The following is a 20515-nucleotide window of genomic DNA, read 5'->3' as shown; positions in this document are numbered from 1 at the left end:
AAATCTTTCAGCTTAGATTCCTTCAGAGGTTTCCCAAGGCATGGAGAGAATAGCATGACAGCAACAACTACAATCAGCAACAACAATCTTTGGTGAGGGGAGAAATCTGATTTCTAGAGTTGGCACATGATAATTCTCAAAATGTCCAATTTTCAACAACTATTACAAGGCAAGAAACAAAGTAGGATCCAAAAATAAGAAAAAATAAACTTTGCCAGACATTGGACTTCCTAGACAAAAACTTTAAATCAACAATTTGAAATATGCTTAAAGAGCTAATGACATAAAAACAATGGCAAATAGAGACTACCAATAAAGAGAAATGGTTAAAGGAACCAGATTGGCACTGTGGAGTTGAAGAGTACAATAACAAATGAGAAGCTCACATTCAACAGCAGATTTGAAAAGCAAGTAGAAAAAGAAGTAAAATTAGAAGATTGGGCAGTTGAGATCATTCTGACTGAAGAACAGAAAAGCATGAAGAAAAATGAACAGTGCCTAAGAGATCTATGGGGCACAATCAAGCATGGAAATATATGTAAACGTAAAACTGTTCTAACAAAAAAGGCTCTCTCTGTAATTTGAAAAATGAGGGGGGCGGGGGGGGGAAAGCAAAAGAGAAAATGAGGGGCCTGGTAAGACAAAAGAACCACAATATCAGAGGACTCAGAAATCTACTCTGCCACTGACAACACAGACTATTAAAGACTGTACTTTACTATGATGACAGAAGGGGGCACCCTTTGACTAGGAACCTTGTAAAAACATCCCAAAATTTATATGACAAATAGGCAAAAACACAAACCTTTTATAAGAAGGAAACAAAAAATAAGACCACCTTGTGAACTGATGACCCCACCAAAACCACTAAGCCCTCCCCTCCCAAAAGCCATATGAAGGTGAAGCAAAGTATAACTTTCTTCTAGATTCTAGAACACTCAATGCTATTGAATTTTTTAAATAGAGAAAGATCCTCAAAAACTCACCCACACAAAAAAAATCAAGCACTTACAGAGGCAAGAGAATTAATCTGACATCAGACTTCCCCAGAACAGTATTCAGAAGAAGGCATTAATCATACAGACTTAAAAAGAACTTTAAGGAAAGAAATTGTAAATCTTGGATTTTATTTGCATTGAAGTTATTCTTGAGGCATCAAGGCTATAGGAAAACCTTTTAAAAATGACAAGAAGGATTTTTTTTGTACCCATGAACCTCCTTGAGTACTTTCTTAAGAGTAATCATCCCAGCAAAAGATGACTAGGAAAACTTTTGGAGAACTGAACTAAGAAATAAAGATATTGTGGATAATTGGAACCAGATTTTTCATTGTTGGAGAAGAAAATTCAACTAAATGAAGGGAGCCTTGCCAATGTGGCTCAGTGGTTGAGCATCGACCTATGAACCAGGAGGTCATGGTTCGATTCCTGATCAGGGCATATGCCCAGGCTGCAGGCTTGATCCCCAATCATGAAGGTGGCAGCCAATCAATGGTTCTTTCTCATCACTGATGTTCCTATCTCTCCCTCTCTCTTCTCTGAAATCAATATATATGTATTTAAACCAACTAAATGAGGGGAAAGGCTAAATGAATGAAAAAGGCTAAAAAATGACTATGGTGTTGGATTCCATCTAAACTCAGTTTTTGAGAGATTTTTAAAAATTATATATGTATATATATATAAATATGTGCACAGATATACAGACACATTTACACACACACACACACACACACACACACACACACACACACTTCCTAGCTCTATGCTGATCCTTAGAAAATGGCATCTCAATAGCAATGAGCTCATCCAGCACAGCTAGCACCCAGATCTTGGTTTCATAATGTCATTCTCTACTAAGTGAACTATTTCTTTGAAAGATGGTTACTTTCAGAACTAGGCTGAATTGAATGAGATGACCCTAAACATCTTGTTCCCAAAAGAAAGAAAGTGCTTCAATGACGGGGACATGTCAAAATGACATGGGCGCCAGCTTGAAGTGGCTTCCACTGTCCAAATCTAGGACAATTTGAGCCTCTAAATAAATGATGGTGATGGATTATATTGAGTAGAATAAGAAACCATGAACCCATAGTTTTGAATAAATACATTAATTAATAAAGAAGGGAAAGCTTTTTCTCACAGTAGACTGTCATTTAATACATGTAGAAAGAATGGTAGAAGTCAAAAATAACTACTTGGTAATTAAGTGATTCAGAAAAGAATTATCAATAGTTGCTAAAACTAGTGGACTGAAAGTATGATGAGCCCATGGGCACTGTGGCTCAGTTTTTTGGAGTGTCATCCCATACACCAAAGGGTTGTACATTTGGGGCATGTACAAGAGGCAACAACCAATGTTTCTCTTTATCTCTCTCCCTCTTAGAATGAATAAATATGTCCTCAGGTGAGGATTAAAATAATAATAATAAAATAAAAGTATGATGAGTTACAGGCTATTTACATCATCTCATGGTATCTCTCCACAAATACACATTAATTACAATGTGAAAAATAGTAAACTTCACATGGAGAAACCTAGAAGCCCTCGCCCTACTCAATGATCAAAGTTCACAGCACAGTAATAGGATAAATTGATAGTGTGCATGTCCTGCCATAAAATGCATAACTTGCATCTAATCATGAGAGAACACCCTGAAACCCTAACTGAGGGGCATTCTATTTAATAACTGGCCTGTAACCTTAAAAATGCCGAGATCATGAGTGACAAGTAAAGGTGGAGGAACAGCCCTAGCTGGTTTTGGGCTCAGTGGTTAGAGCACTAGCCTTCAGACTGAAGGGTCCCAGGTTTGATTCCGGTCAAGGGTACGTACCTTGGTTTCAGGCTTGATCCCCAGTAGGGGACAATCGATGATGTCCCTCTCTCATTGATTTTTCTATCTCTCTATCCCTCTCCTCCTCTCTCTAAAAATTCAATAAAATTTATTTTTTTTTTACAAAAAGGTAGAGGAACAGATCCTGTTAAAGAGACATATAGGAAGTGAATGCAACTTGTGATATGTAATTTTCTTTGGCAACAGAAAACACTAATGAGTCAACTGGAGAAATTTGATTGAGGACTTTGATTAGCTGATAATATGGTGTCAATTATAATTTCCTGAATTTGCTCATTGTTTTTAAGAAATACCCTATGAAGTGTTTAGAGGCAAAAGGGCATCATGTCTGCATCTTATTCTCAAATGGTTCAGCAAAAAGCATACACACACTAATTGAAAGGGGCATGATTAAGCACATGTGGTGAAATGTGAACATTTGGAGAATCTGGGGAAAGAGTTTACAGATATTTTTTAAATGTTAAAACTTCTGTAACTCTGAAATTCTGTTAAAATGAAAAGATTTACAATGGCATTATTTCAGATGATGACAGTATATGTAGAAAATCTAAAACACTTTATAGATAAACTATTAAAATTAAGAATTGAATTTATTAAGGGTACCTATTAAATACAGGGTATTTAAAAATTTAATTATGCCATGTAAAAACAAATATGAATCTTAAAAATTACACAGGTTACAATAGCATAAGTTATATAATATGCCTAGGGATAAAGTCAACAGAAAGATGTACAAAACCTATATACTGAAAGCTACAGAAACATTGTAGGGATAAATTAAAGATCCAAATAAGTGATGAAGCTAAAAAAAAAAAAAAAAAAAAAAGAGGGATCTTTTACCCTTTGGGACAGCATGAATGGACCTGGATATGAAATAAGCCAATCTGAGAAAGACAGATGTCACATGATCTCACTTATCTGTGGAACCTAATGAATTGACCAACAAAATAAAACCCAAAACATGGAGGCATGGAACGGACTGGCATACCTCGATGTGGGGTTGGGGAGATGAGAAGAGATAAAGCAAAAAACTTATATACTTATATGCATAGCCCTTGGACATGGGCAATAGAGTGGTGAAGACCTGGGAGCTGGGCAGGGGCTGGGAGGAGGGGGGCAAAGGAGGGGGGAAAATGGGAGATGTCTGTAATACTATCAACAATAAAGATATATTAAAAATTAAAATAAATGGTGGAATGTACCATCACTTCTTTCCAAATTGACCTAAGATTCAACACAATTCCAATATAATTCCTTGCAAGTGTGTTTTTTGTTTTGTTTTTGTTGTTTTTGAAACAGGAAACATCCTAAAATTTATATGCAAAGGCCAAGGAAATCTTGCAGAAGAAAAAAAATGGAGGACTTATACTAAGAGGTACAGAGGCTTGTTATAAGATGATAATTAATTCAGTGTAATATAAATGCAAACATTGAGAAATATATCAAAGGAAGAGAATAGAGAATCTATAAACAGAACCAAACACATATGCTCATCTGACTTGTGACCAAAAAAATGGCTACAAATGCAAGAGTGGAATGGGTGGTCTTTTTGAAAAATAATGCTGGGTCAATTTGTATAAAATATGAGGATGGGGAAAAAATCCTCCCTGTCTCCACCTGGCACAATATCAATTCTAAACGTATTGCAGATGTAAATGTAAGGTATGAGAATTTTCTGTTAGAACCCAGCCTTTTTTCCCTAATATATTTTATTTATTTATTAATGAATTAAATGTTTGGGGTGACATGAGTTAATATGATTATATAGCTTCCAGGGTTTCTATGTTGCACGATCTGTATACTGCACTGTGTGCCCCCCACCCAAAGTCAGATCTTCTCCCCTTACCACAGATTAGGCCCCCTTCACTCCCCACCCCATTCCCACTGTTGTTTGTGTCCATGAGTTTCAGTTTTATATCCCCATATGAGTGAAATCATATGAAAACCCAGCCTTAAATCCAGAAAATGTTATCCCCAAACTAGTGTTCTTTTTAATAATGGTACATCCTGTTAGCCTTGGGAGATACCTTATATCAGTGGTTCTCAACCGGTGGGTCGCGACCCCTTTGGGGGCCGAATGACCCTTTCACAGGGGTCACCTAAGACTATTGGAAAACACATTTATAATTACATATTGTTTTTGTGATTAATGACTATGCTTTAATTATGTTCAATTTGTAACAATGAAAGTGGGTGTCACCACAACATGAGGAACTGTATTAAAGGGTCGCGGCATTAGGAAGGTTGAGAACCACTGCCTTATATAGACAAAGAAGTTAAGAAAAGTATGCATAGAAACTATAAAAGAAGCTCAGGCAAAGAATATGTCAAAAAAGAATAAGAATAGTGAAATTTAAAAACTAAAATAAGTGATTTCTTCTAACTGAACATATGGCCCTTTGAAGCAATGTTTTTCCTATCTGGTTACAATGAATTTCTTACCATGAATAACCTGTTATTCACATTTCCTCTAAATTCGGGTTGTGAAACCCTCTCTCATTTTTTTTTAATAACTTCATTTTGCTGCTGTACATTAGAAAGTAAAATGAAGAGAGTCTTTACTATGCAAATTGTCCACAAAGTTGGAAAACATAGGATACACGTATGTTTGAACAGTATATTATATGTCTACCTTGGTCACCCTATCCACCCCTAGTCACTGGCTATAACAACCCATGAGAAATGTAGTCTCGGTGTGACTGAGGAGGAAAGATTTTCAGAACACATCACTTGGGACCATAGACAATTATGTTCTTTGCAGTAGATTTAAAAGGCACATTTTTATGGTTACCACATCTCGTGTAATTTCTTTTTAATTCTATGGTCTCCTCCAGGTACCACCCATTTATCTGCTCTCCTTTCCAATAAAACTCTTTCAAAGAGTTGCTTTATGCTCACTGCTTCTATTTTCTTATCTTATACTAGAGGCCCAGTGCACAAAATTCATGCACAGATAGGGTCCCTAGGCCTGGCTGTCGATCAGGGCCGATCTGTGGGTGACCAGCAGGGCGTTTGGGGGGCCCCTGCTGGCACCTGCCTCGGCTGACCTGGCGCCGAGTGCTCACCAGCCCCACCCCACCCCCACCACCACCGGTCACCTCCCTCTGTGGGAGGCAACTGGTGGGGCTACTGGGGGGCAGTGCCGGCCCACTAACCAGCCAGCCCCACTCCTTGCCACTGCCACTGGTCACCTCCCTCTGCGGGGCGACGGGCAGGGCAATCGGGGCCCCCACTGGCACCTGCCTTGGCTGGCCTGGGGCCTGCGGGCTTGGGCAGCTCCTGAATTGAGCATCTGTCCCCTGGTGGTCAGTGCACATCATAGCAACTGGTCATTCCACCGTTTGGTTGATTTGCATATTAAGTTGTTATTATATAGGATTAGAGGCCCGATGAATGAAAATTCGTGCAAGAGTAGGCCTTCCTTCCCTCGGCTGCTGGCACCGGCTTCCCTCCCTCACCCGCGACCCGGGCTTCCCTCCTCCTGCTGTTGCAGGCGCCCAGGACCTGGGCTGGCTTTCCCCTGGCCCCAGCTTTGTCAGGAAGGATGTCTGGAATGACGTCCAGTCTAATTAGCATATTACCCTTTTATTATTATAGATTCTCTCCTTAACTAACTCCAGCCAGGCTTTGTCTTGCCCCTTCACTGTCTAACTATTTTCCTATTCCTCAGTAGTAGGCCATTTAGTTAGACATATGGCTACTGAGAGTAAAGACTCTATTCCCCAAATTTTTTTCCAGTAAGGTGTAGCCATAGGGCCAGGTCCTGGACAAAGAAATACAAGCAGAAGTGATGTGTGCTGCCTCTCAGCCATTCTTCCTCTGTCATACCTCCTGCTCGCTGAAATGGGGATGTGGTAGTAGATCCATCGTGGATCATGTATTTGTACTTCATTTTGTAAACCCGAGGGATGGATGGTGGAGTAGAAAAAAAGAAGGAGCCTGCATTTCTGATAATTCCATCGACCTGCAATGCCATCTAGGACTTTATGGGAAAAAGAAAATCGGCTTTTATCTTGTATAGGCTGATTTAATTTTGGGTCTCTGGCTCTGGCTGTACTTATCTCTATCTTTGTATCCATACACCTACAGGCAAGTCCTGCTGATACCTGAATCTGAAATATTTATTGAATTTAACTGCTTTGCCCCCACCACTTTGATCCAGTCATCATCTTTCCCTGCATACTAAAGCAGCCTCAAACTGGTCTTATTGCTTTTATTCTTAACCTATAGAGTTTGTTTTCCAATGAGAATAATTTTTGAAAAAGATTCTATCACCTCCTACTTAAAATCCTCTAGTGACATTTGTTTATGCCCCCTCCCCCATCAATAGACCACCACCAACACCCTGGCAGGTGTGGCTCGGTTGGTTGGAGCATCATTGTCTCATGCACTGAGAGGTCGCAGGTTCTATTCCCAGTCAGGACACATGCCCAGGTTGCAGCCTCCACCCCCAGTAGGTAGTATGCAGGAGGCAGCTGATTGATGTTTCTATCTCCCTCTCCCTTTCTCTCTTTCTCTAAAATCAACACACATACACACACACACACACACACACCACCATCAAACCTAAAGTTTAACATGTTTAGTTTATTGCCTATGACTATACAACCATGGAGAGTCATACGGTGTCTCAGTAAGAGGGTATTAGAAAGGATTTTGTTACAGGATTTGGGCTTGTGTTGGTGATTTTGGGTAATGTTTAAGGAAGCAAAGTTAATTCTATAATTAGATATATTAATAAATCTCATGTAGAAAGAAGGACTTTAGATTATAATGAGGTTTAAGCTGAAATTGATGAAAAGAAAAAAGCACCAGTCACTGGTATGAGCCATGAGAGGAAGATGTTTTGGTAATTTTTGTAGTTTATACAATGTTCTTTTTTTTCCTCTTCTTCTGTTTCTTCATGATTGCAGAGCGGTCTAGTTTTTACCTTTATCCATCATGGCCACGAGTTAGCCTTGTCTGAGGTTAATGTTCTGAGAAATTGTTGATGTTCAGCAGGACAACACCACAGCCGAGCTCTAAGTGTGAGGCTAGCACCTGGCTGTCCAGGGGGCTGCTTGTCTCTGTATCACTTCCCAGTGCAGTTAGTGGACAATTCAAACTCCTTACCATCGCCTTCAAGGTTCTACATGACCTAGTTCCTACCTAACTTCCAAACTCATCTCCTACCACACCAGCAGTGCATCCCCATAACAATGGTCCTTTTTTGGTTTCTTGAATGCTTCAAGCTTGTTCTTACATCTGTGGTTAGTTCACCCTGGAATCTTCTTTTTGTAGATGTCACTTCTTAAATATTACTTCCCGGTGGAGTCTTCTCTGACTCTCTCCTTCTCCACTCCCCCAAGATACTGTTTACATCACTTTGCTGGTTTAGTTTCTTTATTAAACCTTATCCTGTACTTGATTTTCTGTCTTTCCTGCTAGGGTACAAGATCCACGAGAGAAGGAATCTTGTCTGTGTTGTTTGCCAAGATATATCCTCAGTGCCTATCACTCTGCTGTTCACATGATGGGCTCTTAGTGGAGTAAAGGAACAATTAGAGTGTGCTGTGCAGATGTGCTTCTTAGGGAAGAGACACACCCAGATTGTTGGAGGCTTATTGTCAGAATGCAAATGCCTATGAGAAATCTATTGTCTCCTGTTAGCAATGTACTTGCTCTGATCTTGATTCCTGACTGAGATTGTTCCAGAGGTCTCCTCGGCTCTAGCAATTTTCTGCCTCCAGGAACACCTACTATTTGTATTCCTGACTGGTTTGGTTCCCTGTCACCCAAAGTAAAGACCAAAAAGTGTTGGCCTACCTAATTTCCAATAAACCCACGGAGGCGGTCACATCTCAAATGTCTACAAGGACTCAGCAGGCATGAAGCAGTGGGTTTCCTTTATTATGGCAGCTGACAAATTCTTTTGACACACACCTCCATCTAGGACTATTCTTCACATCCATAAATATATACCCTCTCTCATGTTTCCTGAAACATCCTGTCAGCCTCTCTTGTTTTCCCACTTGTGATGGAACATGGGCTCAAGCAGTTTTCATTTTTATCTTTACCTTAAGAAAAACAATAGTTTAATGATAAATGGCAAATGAGACTTGGCCTCAGTATTGGGGGGAGAAGAGGGAGTGCTGGGGACTGTGGCAAACTAGAGGGCAATGAGTTACCTCCCGCTGATTTCTGCCTTGTGGAAATGCAGACTCGGTATCTCAGTATTACCAGACCTTCATATTTGATTTAAGAAAAACTACAAATCTAGAAGTTTAGGTGAAATCCCTTGATTGTTAATAGTTGACATTAAAAAAACAAACAAAACTAAACACAGAATCAAATGTGCTTGTTAAACAAATAGGTCATCTTTCAAATTTGGCCTTGGAACTACTGGTGCTGGAATTCTGTTGCATGTCCTGTTTTCTCTAGGTAAAGAATCACTCAGTGCCATCAGACATGGATAAGAAACAGGGTTGGTGACATCATGTGCACAACGTGAGTCTTGGCAGCGTTGCCTAGAGTTTCTGGACACAAGAGGCAGCTAAAGACTGAGAAAAGCAATTCATGAGAATGGCCTGCTGTGGGTGCCCAGGAGGGTTGTCTAACTGGAGAAGGAGTTGGCAGGTGGTGGTGGTGGGGGCGGGGGGGTGGGTAGTTAGCATGGAAGTCTTCCCAGAAGAAGAGGTGTTCTTGTTGAAGGAACACACATATAAGGACTTGGAGACTTCAAACAGTACCATGTGGCAAGACACCACCTCTGTCATATGGTGTCATGTGGTATAGAGTGTGTTTCGTGCAGGGGAGTGGGACTGTAAGAAGCGGCAGGGCAGAGGAGGCAGGAAATGAAGCTGTAGAGGACAGCTGGAATCCAATCATGAGGGGCCTGCATGATGTTCTTCTGAGTTTAACTAGTATCCTAAAGGGTATGGAGGATGCACTGAGGTATGTAAACCAGGGCCTTGACATCTTAGTTTTGTTATTTCGACAGATCCTCCTCGCAGCCATGTGGAGTGTTAGCAGTAAGGTTTGAAGCTATTAACACTTATTGGAGCAGAGCAAACCCTATTAAGCAGTAAAGCTCCAACCCCACTCCCATACTGTCTTCTAGAGATTTCACTGGTACCTTAAGGCGGACTTATTTAAACGCATCCTTATCTAGTCTTTGTTGTTGCTGTTGCTGCTTCCTTTGGTGCAGGTAATTACTTCTGAGCACTCAGGTTTTCTTACCTAGAGTCTTTTTTGGCCCTGACAGGCACCTAGAGTTTCCTCTGATAAGTAAAAGTTGGGTAAATACAAGTTTTAGCTCCAGGATATTAGAACTACTCAGAACATGTAATAGAGGCTATATGCCATGACTCTTATGAATAACACAAGTAGAGATGAAAATGCTGAGTATACTACGGAGGCTGCAATTCCCCCAAACAGCCACATGTCAGACACCAGTGGAGGATGGACCAGAAGACCCTTGGCCCTTACCTTCTGACATGCCAGGTAGAAGTCTCCTAGCTACCCTGGGTGCAGGTGTTCTCTGGCTGAGAATTAAAGAGACACACAGGAAAGAGGGCACACCCCGGTAAACTATAGGGGACAAACTTGGTGCCCAATGAGGGCTTCCTAAGAATATACACAATTTTTAATATCAGATTTTGAATTTTATTAGTAAAAATTGTGGAAACTTGAGTTCTCTTGTGTTTTGTAACTACCTATAAAATATCCTCGATTATGCCTCTTGTCCTGCAAAGACTTAAATATTTACTATATGATTTTTTAATAGAAAAACTTCACCAACCTTTGATATACAGTACAACTTATAATACTGCTGTGATGGTTAGTTTTATGAGTCAAATTGGTGTGACTGCGGATCTAATTAATTGTTTAATCAAACACCAACCCAGGTGTTGCTTCCTCAGTATTTTGTAGATATAATTAACATCTGCAGTCAGTTGAATATAAGTGAAAGAGATTATCCTCAGTAATCTGAGTAGGCCTGAGCCAATTAGTTGAAAATGAGGAAATTCCATCTGTGGACAGCAGCTTCAGCTTCTGCCTGAGCGTTTTCCAGACTTCTTCCTGTTAGCCCGTGCTATAGATTTTGGACTTTCCTAGCCAGCCCCATCTTCACATAAGCTAATTCCTTGCAAATAAATATCTCTCTCTCTCTCTCTCTCTCTCTCTCTCTCTCTTTCTATTTTTCTGGTAGAATCCTGACTGATTCAGCTGCTCACTATAAATAATACTCCCCAATTTGTGCTGCTAAAAAAACTGAAAAGGAAATAACTTTAGAAAAATGGAATTAATATTTTGCCACAGCTGCCTGTCAGCTGTGACATTGCCTATTGTATCTTATTGACTCTATAGTACAAGGCAGAAAAGGGGCAGAGAGAGTTATGAATAAAGAAAAAAATTCAAGAAGACTTTAATTCAGTCTTATCATTGTGAATCAATGAGACATATTTTGTTTTGTTTCTTGATAGAATCTGTTCCCGGAGCAAAAATGAGTTGTGTTGTTGTTTTGCAAGAAATGTCTCCATTAGCCTTACTCTAGGACTCTTCCTGAGGTCACTGTTACTGGCTGCTAGAGCACCCTTGACCTCCTGGCATTGTTGGTAAGTCCTGTGCTTGCGTATTTACAGAGAAGAGGTTCGTGAGCTCTTATCAGATGTTCAAATATGCCTGTGGTACGAAAAGGATAAAAACCCAAATGACTTCCCCTCCAGTGGATATTTAATTCTATGTGTCACCTGCTCCATACATTCTTCCTCTAATCCTCACAGTCTCTCATGTGTCACCCTCTGCATGCATTTTCTTCTCTGGTCTTCACAATAGTCTTAGGAAGTGGGTACTGGTATCCCATTTTACAGATGAGGAAATGGAAGCTTAGAAAAGGGAAGCTATTTGTCCTAGATGCACAGTGATCAGGCACGAGTGGATTTGAACCCACAGCTGATGGGATGCTTGTGCAGGTGGGGGGAGTTCTGTTCAATCTCTAGGCCAAGTTATCTGGGAACTTCCTGCACTTTCGGTGATAGCCTGGGTGGCCCCAAGTCCTGGCTTGGCCTCTCTGTCCACTGGCCTGCCCCGGGTGGGAATAAATTGGGGGGGGTGGCCCCAAGTCCTGGCTTGGCCTCTCTGTCCACTGGCCTGCCCCGGGTGGGAATAAATTGGGGGGGGGTGGCCCCAGCTTTTCAGGGAGGGGGAGCTTCTAGCCTTCTAGCCACTAGCCCTCTAATGTGCCCCTGCTCATCAGGAGGAAGGAGGAGCAGGGCGCCCCAGGGAGGAGGGGAGGGGAGGGCGGGTCCTGACAGGGAGTTTGAAAAGAGGAAGGAAGTGGGGCCGGCAGGGTGCCTCGCCATCCCTGGCTGCTTCCCCGCGGGAGGACTCCAGGGGCCCACAGGCCCCAGGCCCAACCATGGCTCCCTGGCGCAAAACTGACAAGGAGCGGCAAGGCGTGGGTAGGTGCGGGCATGGGGTCCGCAGCTGGGAGCAGGGCAGGTGGCTGGAGAACCGCGCGCTAGAAGATGCTGAGGAGCCCAAGGCTCCGGGCCGGGCAGGGCCCTTCACTCAAGGTCTGGGGGCGCGCTCAGTGGCTTCCTCCGCCTGCCGTGGGGCCAGCTGGGCGGGGAAGAGGAGGCAGGGGGAGAGGAAGGTGGGCACCCAGCCCCACCAGGCAGCGCCCAGCCCGTGCCAGCACCCTGTCCCTCCCGCCTCAGGCTGCCCTCTCTCCTGAATGCGTATGCATTTCCCAGATGGCATCCATCCCAGTGCTTGGCAACTCCGCTCACTGTGCCGGCTTAGGGCTCCAAGGATGCCCGGTCTGGAAGCTGGTCTTTGTAGAGGGAGCACTGCGCTTGCCTCTGCCCAAAGGACATCCAGCTGCCTGCTTCCCTGGCCCGTTCCCCTTGGGTCAGGTGACCTCTGATCTGGCTGAGTGCTAGCCCAGAGGACTGTATAGGCTGGGGGCTGGGGGCTGCAGGGTAGAAAGCCTCTGGGGGAAAGGCTCCTACCAGGTCATCTGGGGTTATCCAAGAAGCCTGCTCATCAGCTTCAGCCATCTCAGCTCCCAGAGGCCTCTGCCTCGAGCTCGGGGGGCGGAAGTGGTGGCTGGGGGAAGGGAGGCTTCAGGTACTGGGACTCTTTCTACTAAGTGGCATCTGTGGTGCAATCCCCATAGACTCACGTGGTTTTCAAACTTGAGTGTAAATTTAAAACCACTCTATGGTTTGCTGCACAGGCAGACACCGCCCCCAGAGATGAGGGTTGAGCGGGTCAGAAGTTGGAGGACCCAAGTGTCAGAGTGATTAGGTGCAAGGCGTCCCAGGGCCACCGTTGTGGAAACACTGCCTTGGAGAACTCAACGTTTATCCATCTACTTACTGGGTTCCAGGCGTTGTTTTAAGATAAATAGTTCGCATCCAGAGAACAAATGATCCAAACCCTCAAGGAGGCTCAGTTACTCCATCTGCAAAATGGAAAGTTTGAACTAAGGATCATTTTCCATGTCAAAGATTCTCCAACTCTGGCCTTCCAGCTGGGGGTATCAGGCTAAAACTCTTCTCAGGGGAGATGGAGACTATCAAATGGGGCAGGCCGCTGTAGGTGGGGGATTGGTGTGGTCTAGGGCATGAAAGCCATACACATCCAGGGAAGGAGAGCTCCTGCCTTGGGGGGAGGGTGCATTGAAGGCAATGATCATGCTCAAATTAAGTCAGAGTTACACTTTGGAAGATTATGAATGCCAGGCTAAGAAGCTGAGACTTTTTCCACTTAGGCAATGGGGAGCCATAGAGGGTTACTGAGCAGGGGGAGGGACAGGAACCTATTTGTGCTGACATCAGTGTGGAGGGAGGCTGAATGGACAGAAGAGCAGAGGTGCCTGTGTAGTAGACAAGGGGCAGTATTGGAGGTCCAGGGCAATGTGGGCAGTTAATGAGAGAGATTGAGTGTGGTGGAGGAGTCCCACCCTCTCTCCCAAGGGCTGCAGCAAATTCCTGCTAGTTTGGCCCTGTGTGATGGGGTGAAGATTATGGACTCTGGAGCCAGACTGCCCGTTCTTGGATTCCAGCCTCCAACAATTCCCAACCCTTTGACCTAGACAGTTTACTTACTCTCTCCAGGCCTCAGTTTCTTTGTATGTATAATGGGGATAATAACAGCACCTGCTTCCTAGGGCTGTGGGAGGACTAAATGAGTTACTCCACATAAAGTTCCAAGAATAACAATTGCATCAAACAATCCTCACTTAATGTTAGGAGTTATTTTTAGGCTTTGCCCTCTGCATGGGGACCCAGTTGAGGACATGACATCACAGGGTGGGGTGGGGTTACAGGGTGGAGTAGGGTTCTCACCCTCCCTAACAGAGGAAATCCCACCTATGTGCTTGGCTGCTGGTAACTCTGGTAGGCCCTAGACCTGGAGGCTTTTTGATCTGATGGTGTAGACATTTTTGATGCCTACTTATGAAAATTCTATTTTATGGGAGCTCAGAGGGTCTATGACCTTCTAGGGGGCTAGAGAGCGCTTGCCAGGGATCTCTTCTCTCTGCAGATAAATGTCAGAACTAAGGAAAGTAACCTTTGACCCTCATCAGCAGGCTCTGGGTAGATGGAAGGAAAAGTCAAGGCTTGGCTTATGATGAGAAGGGAAACTGGAGTCATCCAACAGAAAGAACAGTGGAACTTTTGAGTAGGTTTTCACCTGTAACAAAATATAATTAATTGGGAGAGGGGTGTGGATAGAGTAGAAGAACAAAAGCAGGTGGCAATTTACCTTTCTACTGCCTGCCTGACTAGTTAATCCTGTGGGAGTCCACTTACATTTAACATTTCCTTTTGGCCTTTACTCTTTAAATATCTATATCTGTATCTATATCTATATATCTATATCTATATCTATATCTATATCTATATCTATCTATATCATCTATATCTATTGATTTCAGAGAGGAAGAGAGAGAGAAACATCAATGATGAGAGAGAATCATTGATTGACTGACTCCTGCACACCCCACACTGGGGATCAAGCCCACCACCTGGGCATGTGCCCTGATTGGGAATCAAACCATGACCTCCTGGTTCATGGGTCAATGCTCAACCACTGAGCCACACCGGTTGGGCCAGCCTTTACTATCTTAATCCCTTACCCAAAGACCCACTTGACACTTTCTCTTATATCCTATTGGCTAAGACCTAATCACATGACTAAACTCAGCTGCAAGGGAAACTAGAAAATGTAGTTTGTAATATAGGCAGCCATACACCTAACTAAAAATTAGGAGTGCCTAAGGAAGGAGGGGAAGAAGGATATAGGGGATTATATATTAGTTTGTTCAGGCTGCCATAACAAAAATACCACAGACTAGGTGGCTTAAACAACAAAAAGTTATTTTCTCATGGTTCTGAAGGCTAGCAATCTAAGACCTAAGTGCTAGTAGGTTGATTTCTCCCGAGGCCTCCTTGGCTTGCAGACAGCTGCCTTCTCATGCCTCTGTGTATATCCCCCCGCCCCCTCTCAGTGTCTCTTCCTCTTCTTAGAAGGACACCAGTCATATAGGATCAGGGCCCCACCCTAACAGATTCATTTTAATTTAATCATATCCTTAAAAACCTGATCTCCAAACATGGTTACATTTGGAGGTACTGGGGGTTGGGGCTTCAACATAGGAATTTATGGCCACGAGTAGTGGGGAAAAGAGTTGCGTCTGTACCAGATGATCTGTGGTCTGTGGCATGATGTTTAGGGACTGTAAAAGAAGGCTTCAAGGCAGGGATTCTCAGATAATGGGTGAGGGTAGAACAAAGATTTGTTTGCTCTGAAGCTGGGGCTGCCAGGTAGGTTTGTATGGGGGCTTCAGTTCTGTTTAGAAACCTCTTCTCTCTGCAAGTTGTCTCTAGTTATGGTCATGTACCTGTGTGTAGTGTTGGGCAGTCTTTGTTGGTTCTTCTGAGAGCTGTGAGGGCCTGTCCCCTCGCTTCCAGTGGTTTGCTGGCAATCTTTGGTATTCCTTGCTTGTAGAGGTATCACCCCAATCTCTGCCTCCATATTCACATGGTGTTCCCCCTGTGTGCATGTCTCTCTCCAAAATTTTCCTTTTAGTAAGTGCAACAGAAATGTTGGGTTAGGGCTCACACTAATGACCTCTTTTGACTTGATTACTTCTATAAAGACCTGATGTCCAGTTAGGTCACATTCTAAGGTACTGGGGGTTAGGACTCTAACACATCTTTTGTTTAGGGGAAGGAACACAATCAAAATAATAACAGGCTCTGCAAAAGCAAAGGAGAGCCTTTTCCACATTTTGATTGGGGAATATGGATGAATCTGAGATCATCCTTTGGTCCAGGATGCAGGTGATTCTGCGGCAGCCCAGGACCCTGACAGAACTAGTCCATGCCAGGGTGGGCAGATACTGAGTGGGCAATGGGTGCTTAAGTCTCTTGCAGCACAAGCTCTTATTACAAGGAATAAAATCCACTAAACTAGTTAGACCAAAAAAAAAGTGTGTGTGTGTGTGTGTGTGTGTGTGTGTGTGTGTGTGTGTGTGTAGGAGGGAAGTAGTGTATTTTGAGAGTCAGGGAAAAATCAAACAGAAGTCAAGGAAACAAGAGTGGCAGGCCTCTGGAAGGACCTGAACTGAGGAGTCCTGGAAGCCTCTGCCTCTTTCCATGGCTTCCCACATTCCCTAAACACATCCGCCTCCTTCTCCTTTCTCTCCCTGCTAGTCCTCATTTTTTCACTCCTTCCTGACTTTGATATTCTCATAATACCATGATGATGGTCCCAGCATGGCACCTGCTCCAGCTATGCATGACTTTGCAGCTCCGGCAACTACTGAATCTTTTCTCCGTGTTTACTTGTCAAAGTGCCGAGAGAGAAAACCTGACTGCCTCAACCTTTTTAAGAAAGGCCACCCAAGTTGGAGATCATTGTCCATCTAAGAATAGACCCCACCCTGATCAGGGTCCAATATGCTGTGGCTATGGGGTGGGGTCATGAGGCTTGCTACTCATCTAATGTGAGCCATGGATGGGGACAGATTTTTTTTTTTTAGGAGGCATAAGTCAAGCATGTGTCCTAAGCACATCAGGGCAGGACTCTATGACAGAGAGACCTGTTTCTACTGTGCTTGTTGTCAAAGGCAACATTTAAGGAGGAAGGATAGAGAGCATCATTAACTCACTAACTTGTTCATTCATTTTTCTTCATTTATTTCTTAAATATTTGCTGGGTGTTTCCCATGTGCTAGGCACTATGTTAGACACAGATAACTAGAATAGGCTAATTTGGTTCCTGTCCTTTGGAGCTTGTAGTCTGTGGGGAAGACAAAAATGAACTTTATGGACAATTTGGTAGTCATATAATTACAAATTGTGGTATGTGTTATTGTAATAAAGGAGTGTTGTTCCATGAATGAAACTATAGGAGGAAGGGGTCTTAAATAGATGGTCTGACAAGGCCTCTGAAGAGCAATGGGGAAAAGAGTTCCAGCCTGGTTGGTGTGGCTCAGTGGTTGAGCATGGACCTATGAACCAGGAGGGCACAGTTTGATTCCTGGTCAGGGCACATGCCCGAGTTGCAGGCCCTATCCACAGTGTGGAGCATGCAGAAGGCAGCCACTCAATGATTCTCTCTCATCACTGATGTTTCTATCTCTCTCCCTTTCCTTTCCTGTCTGAAATCAGTACAGATATAGTATTTAAAAAACAACAACAATTCCTAAGGAAAGGCTTGGACAGATCTTAGTACATGTATCTTTGCTATGGAGGCCAACTGTATCTTTGGACTGGTCCCCAGAAATTAGTCTGGTGCAACAAAAATACCTGGGTTGGAAATCCAATTCCTTCCTACCACCAATTCTCAGGTGCCTGGGACCCCTACTTTCCAATGCTTCAGCAACTTGGGATTGTGTAGGATGCCTATTGAGCTGGCTGTTTGAGTCCACACAAGGAGATTGTCCTAATCCCTAAACTCATGGGAGCCTCATTAGTTGGTGGGCATCTTGCTCCCAATCATTATGTTTCTGCTTGTATGGGCCTTGAAGACTGTATTTGCTAACCTCTGCTTCCTCCTGAGATCAGCATCCTTATGTTGCTGCTGTATTTTGAGACAGACAGTGCAGCCCCCATAATATTCTGCTAATTTCTGGACATTTGGACTTCTGGGGTTTTTTTTTTTTTTTAAGCTTATAGGCCTTTCATTTCATAGTTAATTGCACATGGGTGCCACAGCCTGTGTTTTGCAGCAAATGTTCTGCAAATGGGGAATGATAATGCGTATAGCCATCCAGCTCCAGAGGGATATGGGGAGAGATGCCACAAATGTTCCCTATAATAGGCACTTTCTCCTTCCTTCCCAATCCCCTTAATGGGTGTGAGTTGCAAGCTTTGTCTTACTCAACTTTTAGTTCTCCTTGGAGAAAGTCATCCCTTGCCCTTCTGACCCCACTGGGACACTGTCAGCTTCTGCATTGTTTAGAGCCTCAGTCACAGAATCTGGGGCTGCAGGGGGATGTGAATAACAATGTGGGTTCTTTTCCAGGCCCCTCCCAGACACTGCTCCCGGGCTCTCAGAGGTCCCCTGACAACACGTGATCCCTTGGGTCAAAGCCTAAACTAGGTGGAAATTGTGACTTGCGTACATGCCCCAGGCTGCATCATGGGGTCTGAACAGAGAGAGTGCTGAGCAGGCGTTTGTTGCACTGGATTAAGTGGAGGCAATGCCAGGCCTGAGACATGGTGATTGGCATGTTGGGCTATCAAAGAGGAACATACCTGGTCCCCACTGAACCCTGGAAACTGGGATTTTGCTGCTTAGCTCACTGGTGGAGGCAGGAAGGAAGCTGTTTCAGGAAAGAGTGATCAGGTAGAATAAAAAGTCAATGCAAAGGTCCTGAGAAGGGACCCTCTCTGCTGTGTGGGAGGAGAGTAAGCAAGGGGCAGAGTAGTGGGAAATGAGTTCTCCGAGGGCACGAATTGTACTGAGTAGCGCCTGGTACATGTTGTAATGACTGGTTTTTCCTCTGAATGGAAGGGGTGGGGCATTTTGGGGTTTTGAGTGGAATTGTAGAATGTTCTATCTTGTTTTGAAAGAATTGTTCTAGCAGTGTTATGGTGAAGTGGTAGAGGGGAATTAAATGTGGAAGCACCGAGGCCAGTAAGGCAGCTGCCACAATAACCAGGCAAGAGTTGGCGGTGGCCCATTCTGGGGGCAGTGGAGTAGGTGAGATGTGCTGACATGCTGGATGCATGTGTTGTAAGTGGAGCAAATGGGATTTTCCTCATGGATCAGGTGTGGGTATGAAAGAAAGAGAGGAGTCAGGGTTGGAGCTAAGGGTTGTCAAGAATAAGAAATTTTTTTATAGTCTATTCACATCAATTAAGTTCAATAAGCCTGTGTTAAGTGGTGGTCCTGAGCAGGGGATTGGGGCTCAGAGTTGAAAAGGGTATAGGCTCTGCCCTCAGGAAGCTCACAGGCCAGTATGAATTTCTTTTTTCCTTTTGCTTGAGGCAGCAAATAATACCACCATTGTTAGTACTAATGTCCCCATTTCACAGGTCAGGGATGGGTGTACCTCTTGCTTCATGTTCCTATGGCTCTTGCCATCACCCCCATCATATTTCACTCCAGCCCTGCCTATAATTATCTGACTCCTCCGTAGAATGTAAACTCCATGACAGCAATACTGTGTTTCTTGCTCTTCCCCAGCACAAAGCAGGTGGTCATTTAGTAGTTGTTGTTTGGGTGATGAATGGATGGGTGGGTGGAGAGGTAAATGGATGGATTGATGTATAGATGGATGGATGGCGGGTAGATGGGTATGTGGATAGATAAGTGAACAGGTGGATGAGTGGGCACAGGGTAAGGGATGGAGAGGGAACAGGGATTGGAGGTTTTTCACTTTCTGGTGCCTCATAAGGTTCAGATGGATGGAGTTGCACCTTCTTGCCTTCACATCCTCCCTCCACCCCGCTTCCCTGTCAGGAGGTTAGGTCCCCCGAAAGCAGCACAGCAATGGGGTGTTCCTGAACTCTTTTCCAAACACCTAGACCCCTGTAGTTGGCCACTGCATCAAGCCCCACGGTTCTCACCCTTGGACTCCATTCAGATGGTCCTGCTGTCCCTCACTGGACTGGGCATGCATCAAGCTAATTTCCTCCTCTGGGCTCTCACTCCACTTCTTCCCCTTCCCCTCCCGCTGCCCCTCCCTCTCCCTCCAGTCTCACTTCCTTCATGAGGCCTCTCTTGATCTCTTTCCTCTGAGAGCCCACAGCTGCTGTGGCCCACAGCTCAGCCTTTTATTTTGAAGACAGCTTCTTGTTTCTTGTGTGTTTACTTTGTCTTTTCACCTAGATTTCACAAATACTCAGGAGAGCAGGGGCCATGCCCTCTTACCCCACTCTTCTAACCTGCAGGATCCAGCAGAGCGCAAGACACTCCCTGGACTGAAGGCTGGGGGTTGATAAATCAGACTCTTTTTCAGCTCTAGTGTGTGAGTGTGTGAATGCAGAAGTGTGTGTGTGTGTGTGTGTGTGTGTGTGCGTGTGTGTGTGTGCGCGCCTATAGGGGTATGGAAAGGAGATAGTGATTCCAGCATGGCGTTTTAGAGCGGGACTTATCAACCTACCGCTATTGACACTGGGAGACAGAGAATTCTTTGTCATAGGCTGTCCTGGC

General features: G+C 43.9%; 1 protein-coding gene across 2 annotated transcripts in view; it reads left to right on the top strand.

Annotated features, from left to right (window-relative positions):
• The first annotated feature begins 12213 nt into the window (after positions 1-12213).
• The window catches only part of DOCK2 (dedicator of cytokinesis 2), a 372626-nt gene continuing 364324 nt past the window's right edge, over positions 12214-20515 (top strand). For both annotated transcript variants that reach the window (XM_070414430.1, XM_070414429.1), the window contains exon 1: positions 12214-12297. In XM_070414430.1, the coding sequence (XP_070270531.1) occupies positions 12255-12297 (43 nt within the window). In that variant the 5' untranslated portion in view covers positions 12214-12254. The remainder of the gene's footprint in view (positions 12298-20515) is intronic.

This window comes from Myotis yumanensis, unplaced genomic scaffold, assembly GCF_028538775.1.
Source record: "Myotis yumanensis isolate MYYU_CA2020_CCGP unplaced genomic scaffold, mMyoYum1.0.hap1 SCAF_5, whole genome shotgun sequence".
Taxonomy (NCBI): domain Eukaryota; kingdom Metazoa; phylum Chordata; class Mammalia; order Chiroptera; family Vespertilionidae; genus Myotis; species Myotis yumanensis.
Note: the sequence above shows the minus strand (reverse complement) of the source record. Positions and strands in the feature narration are given on the sequence as shown.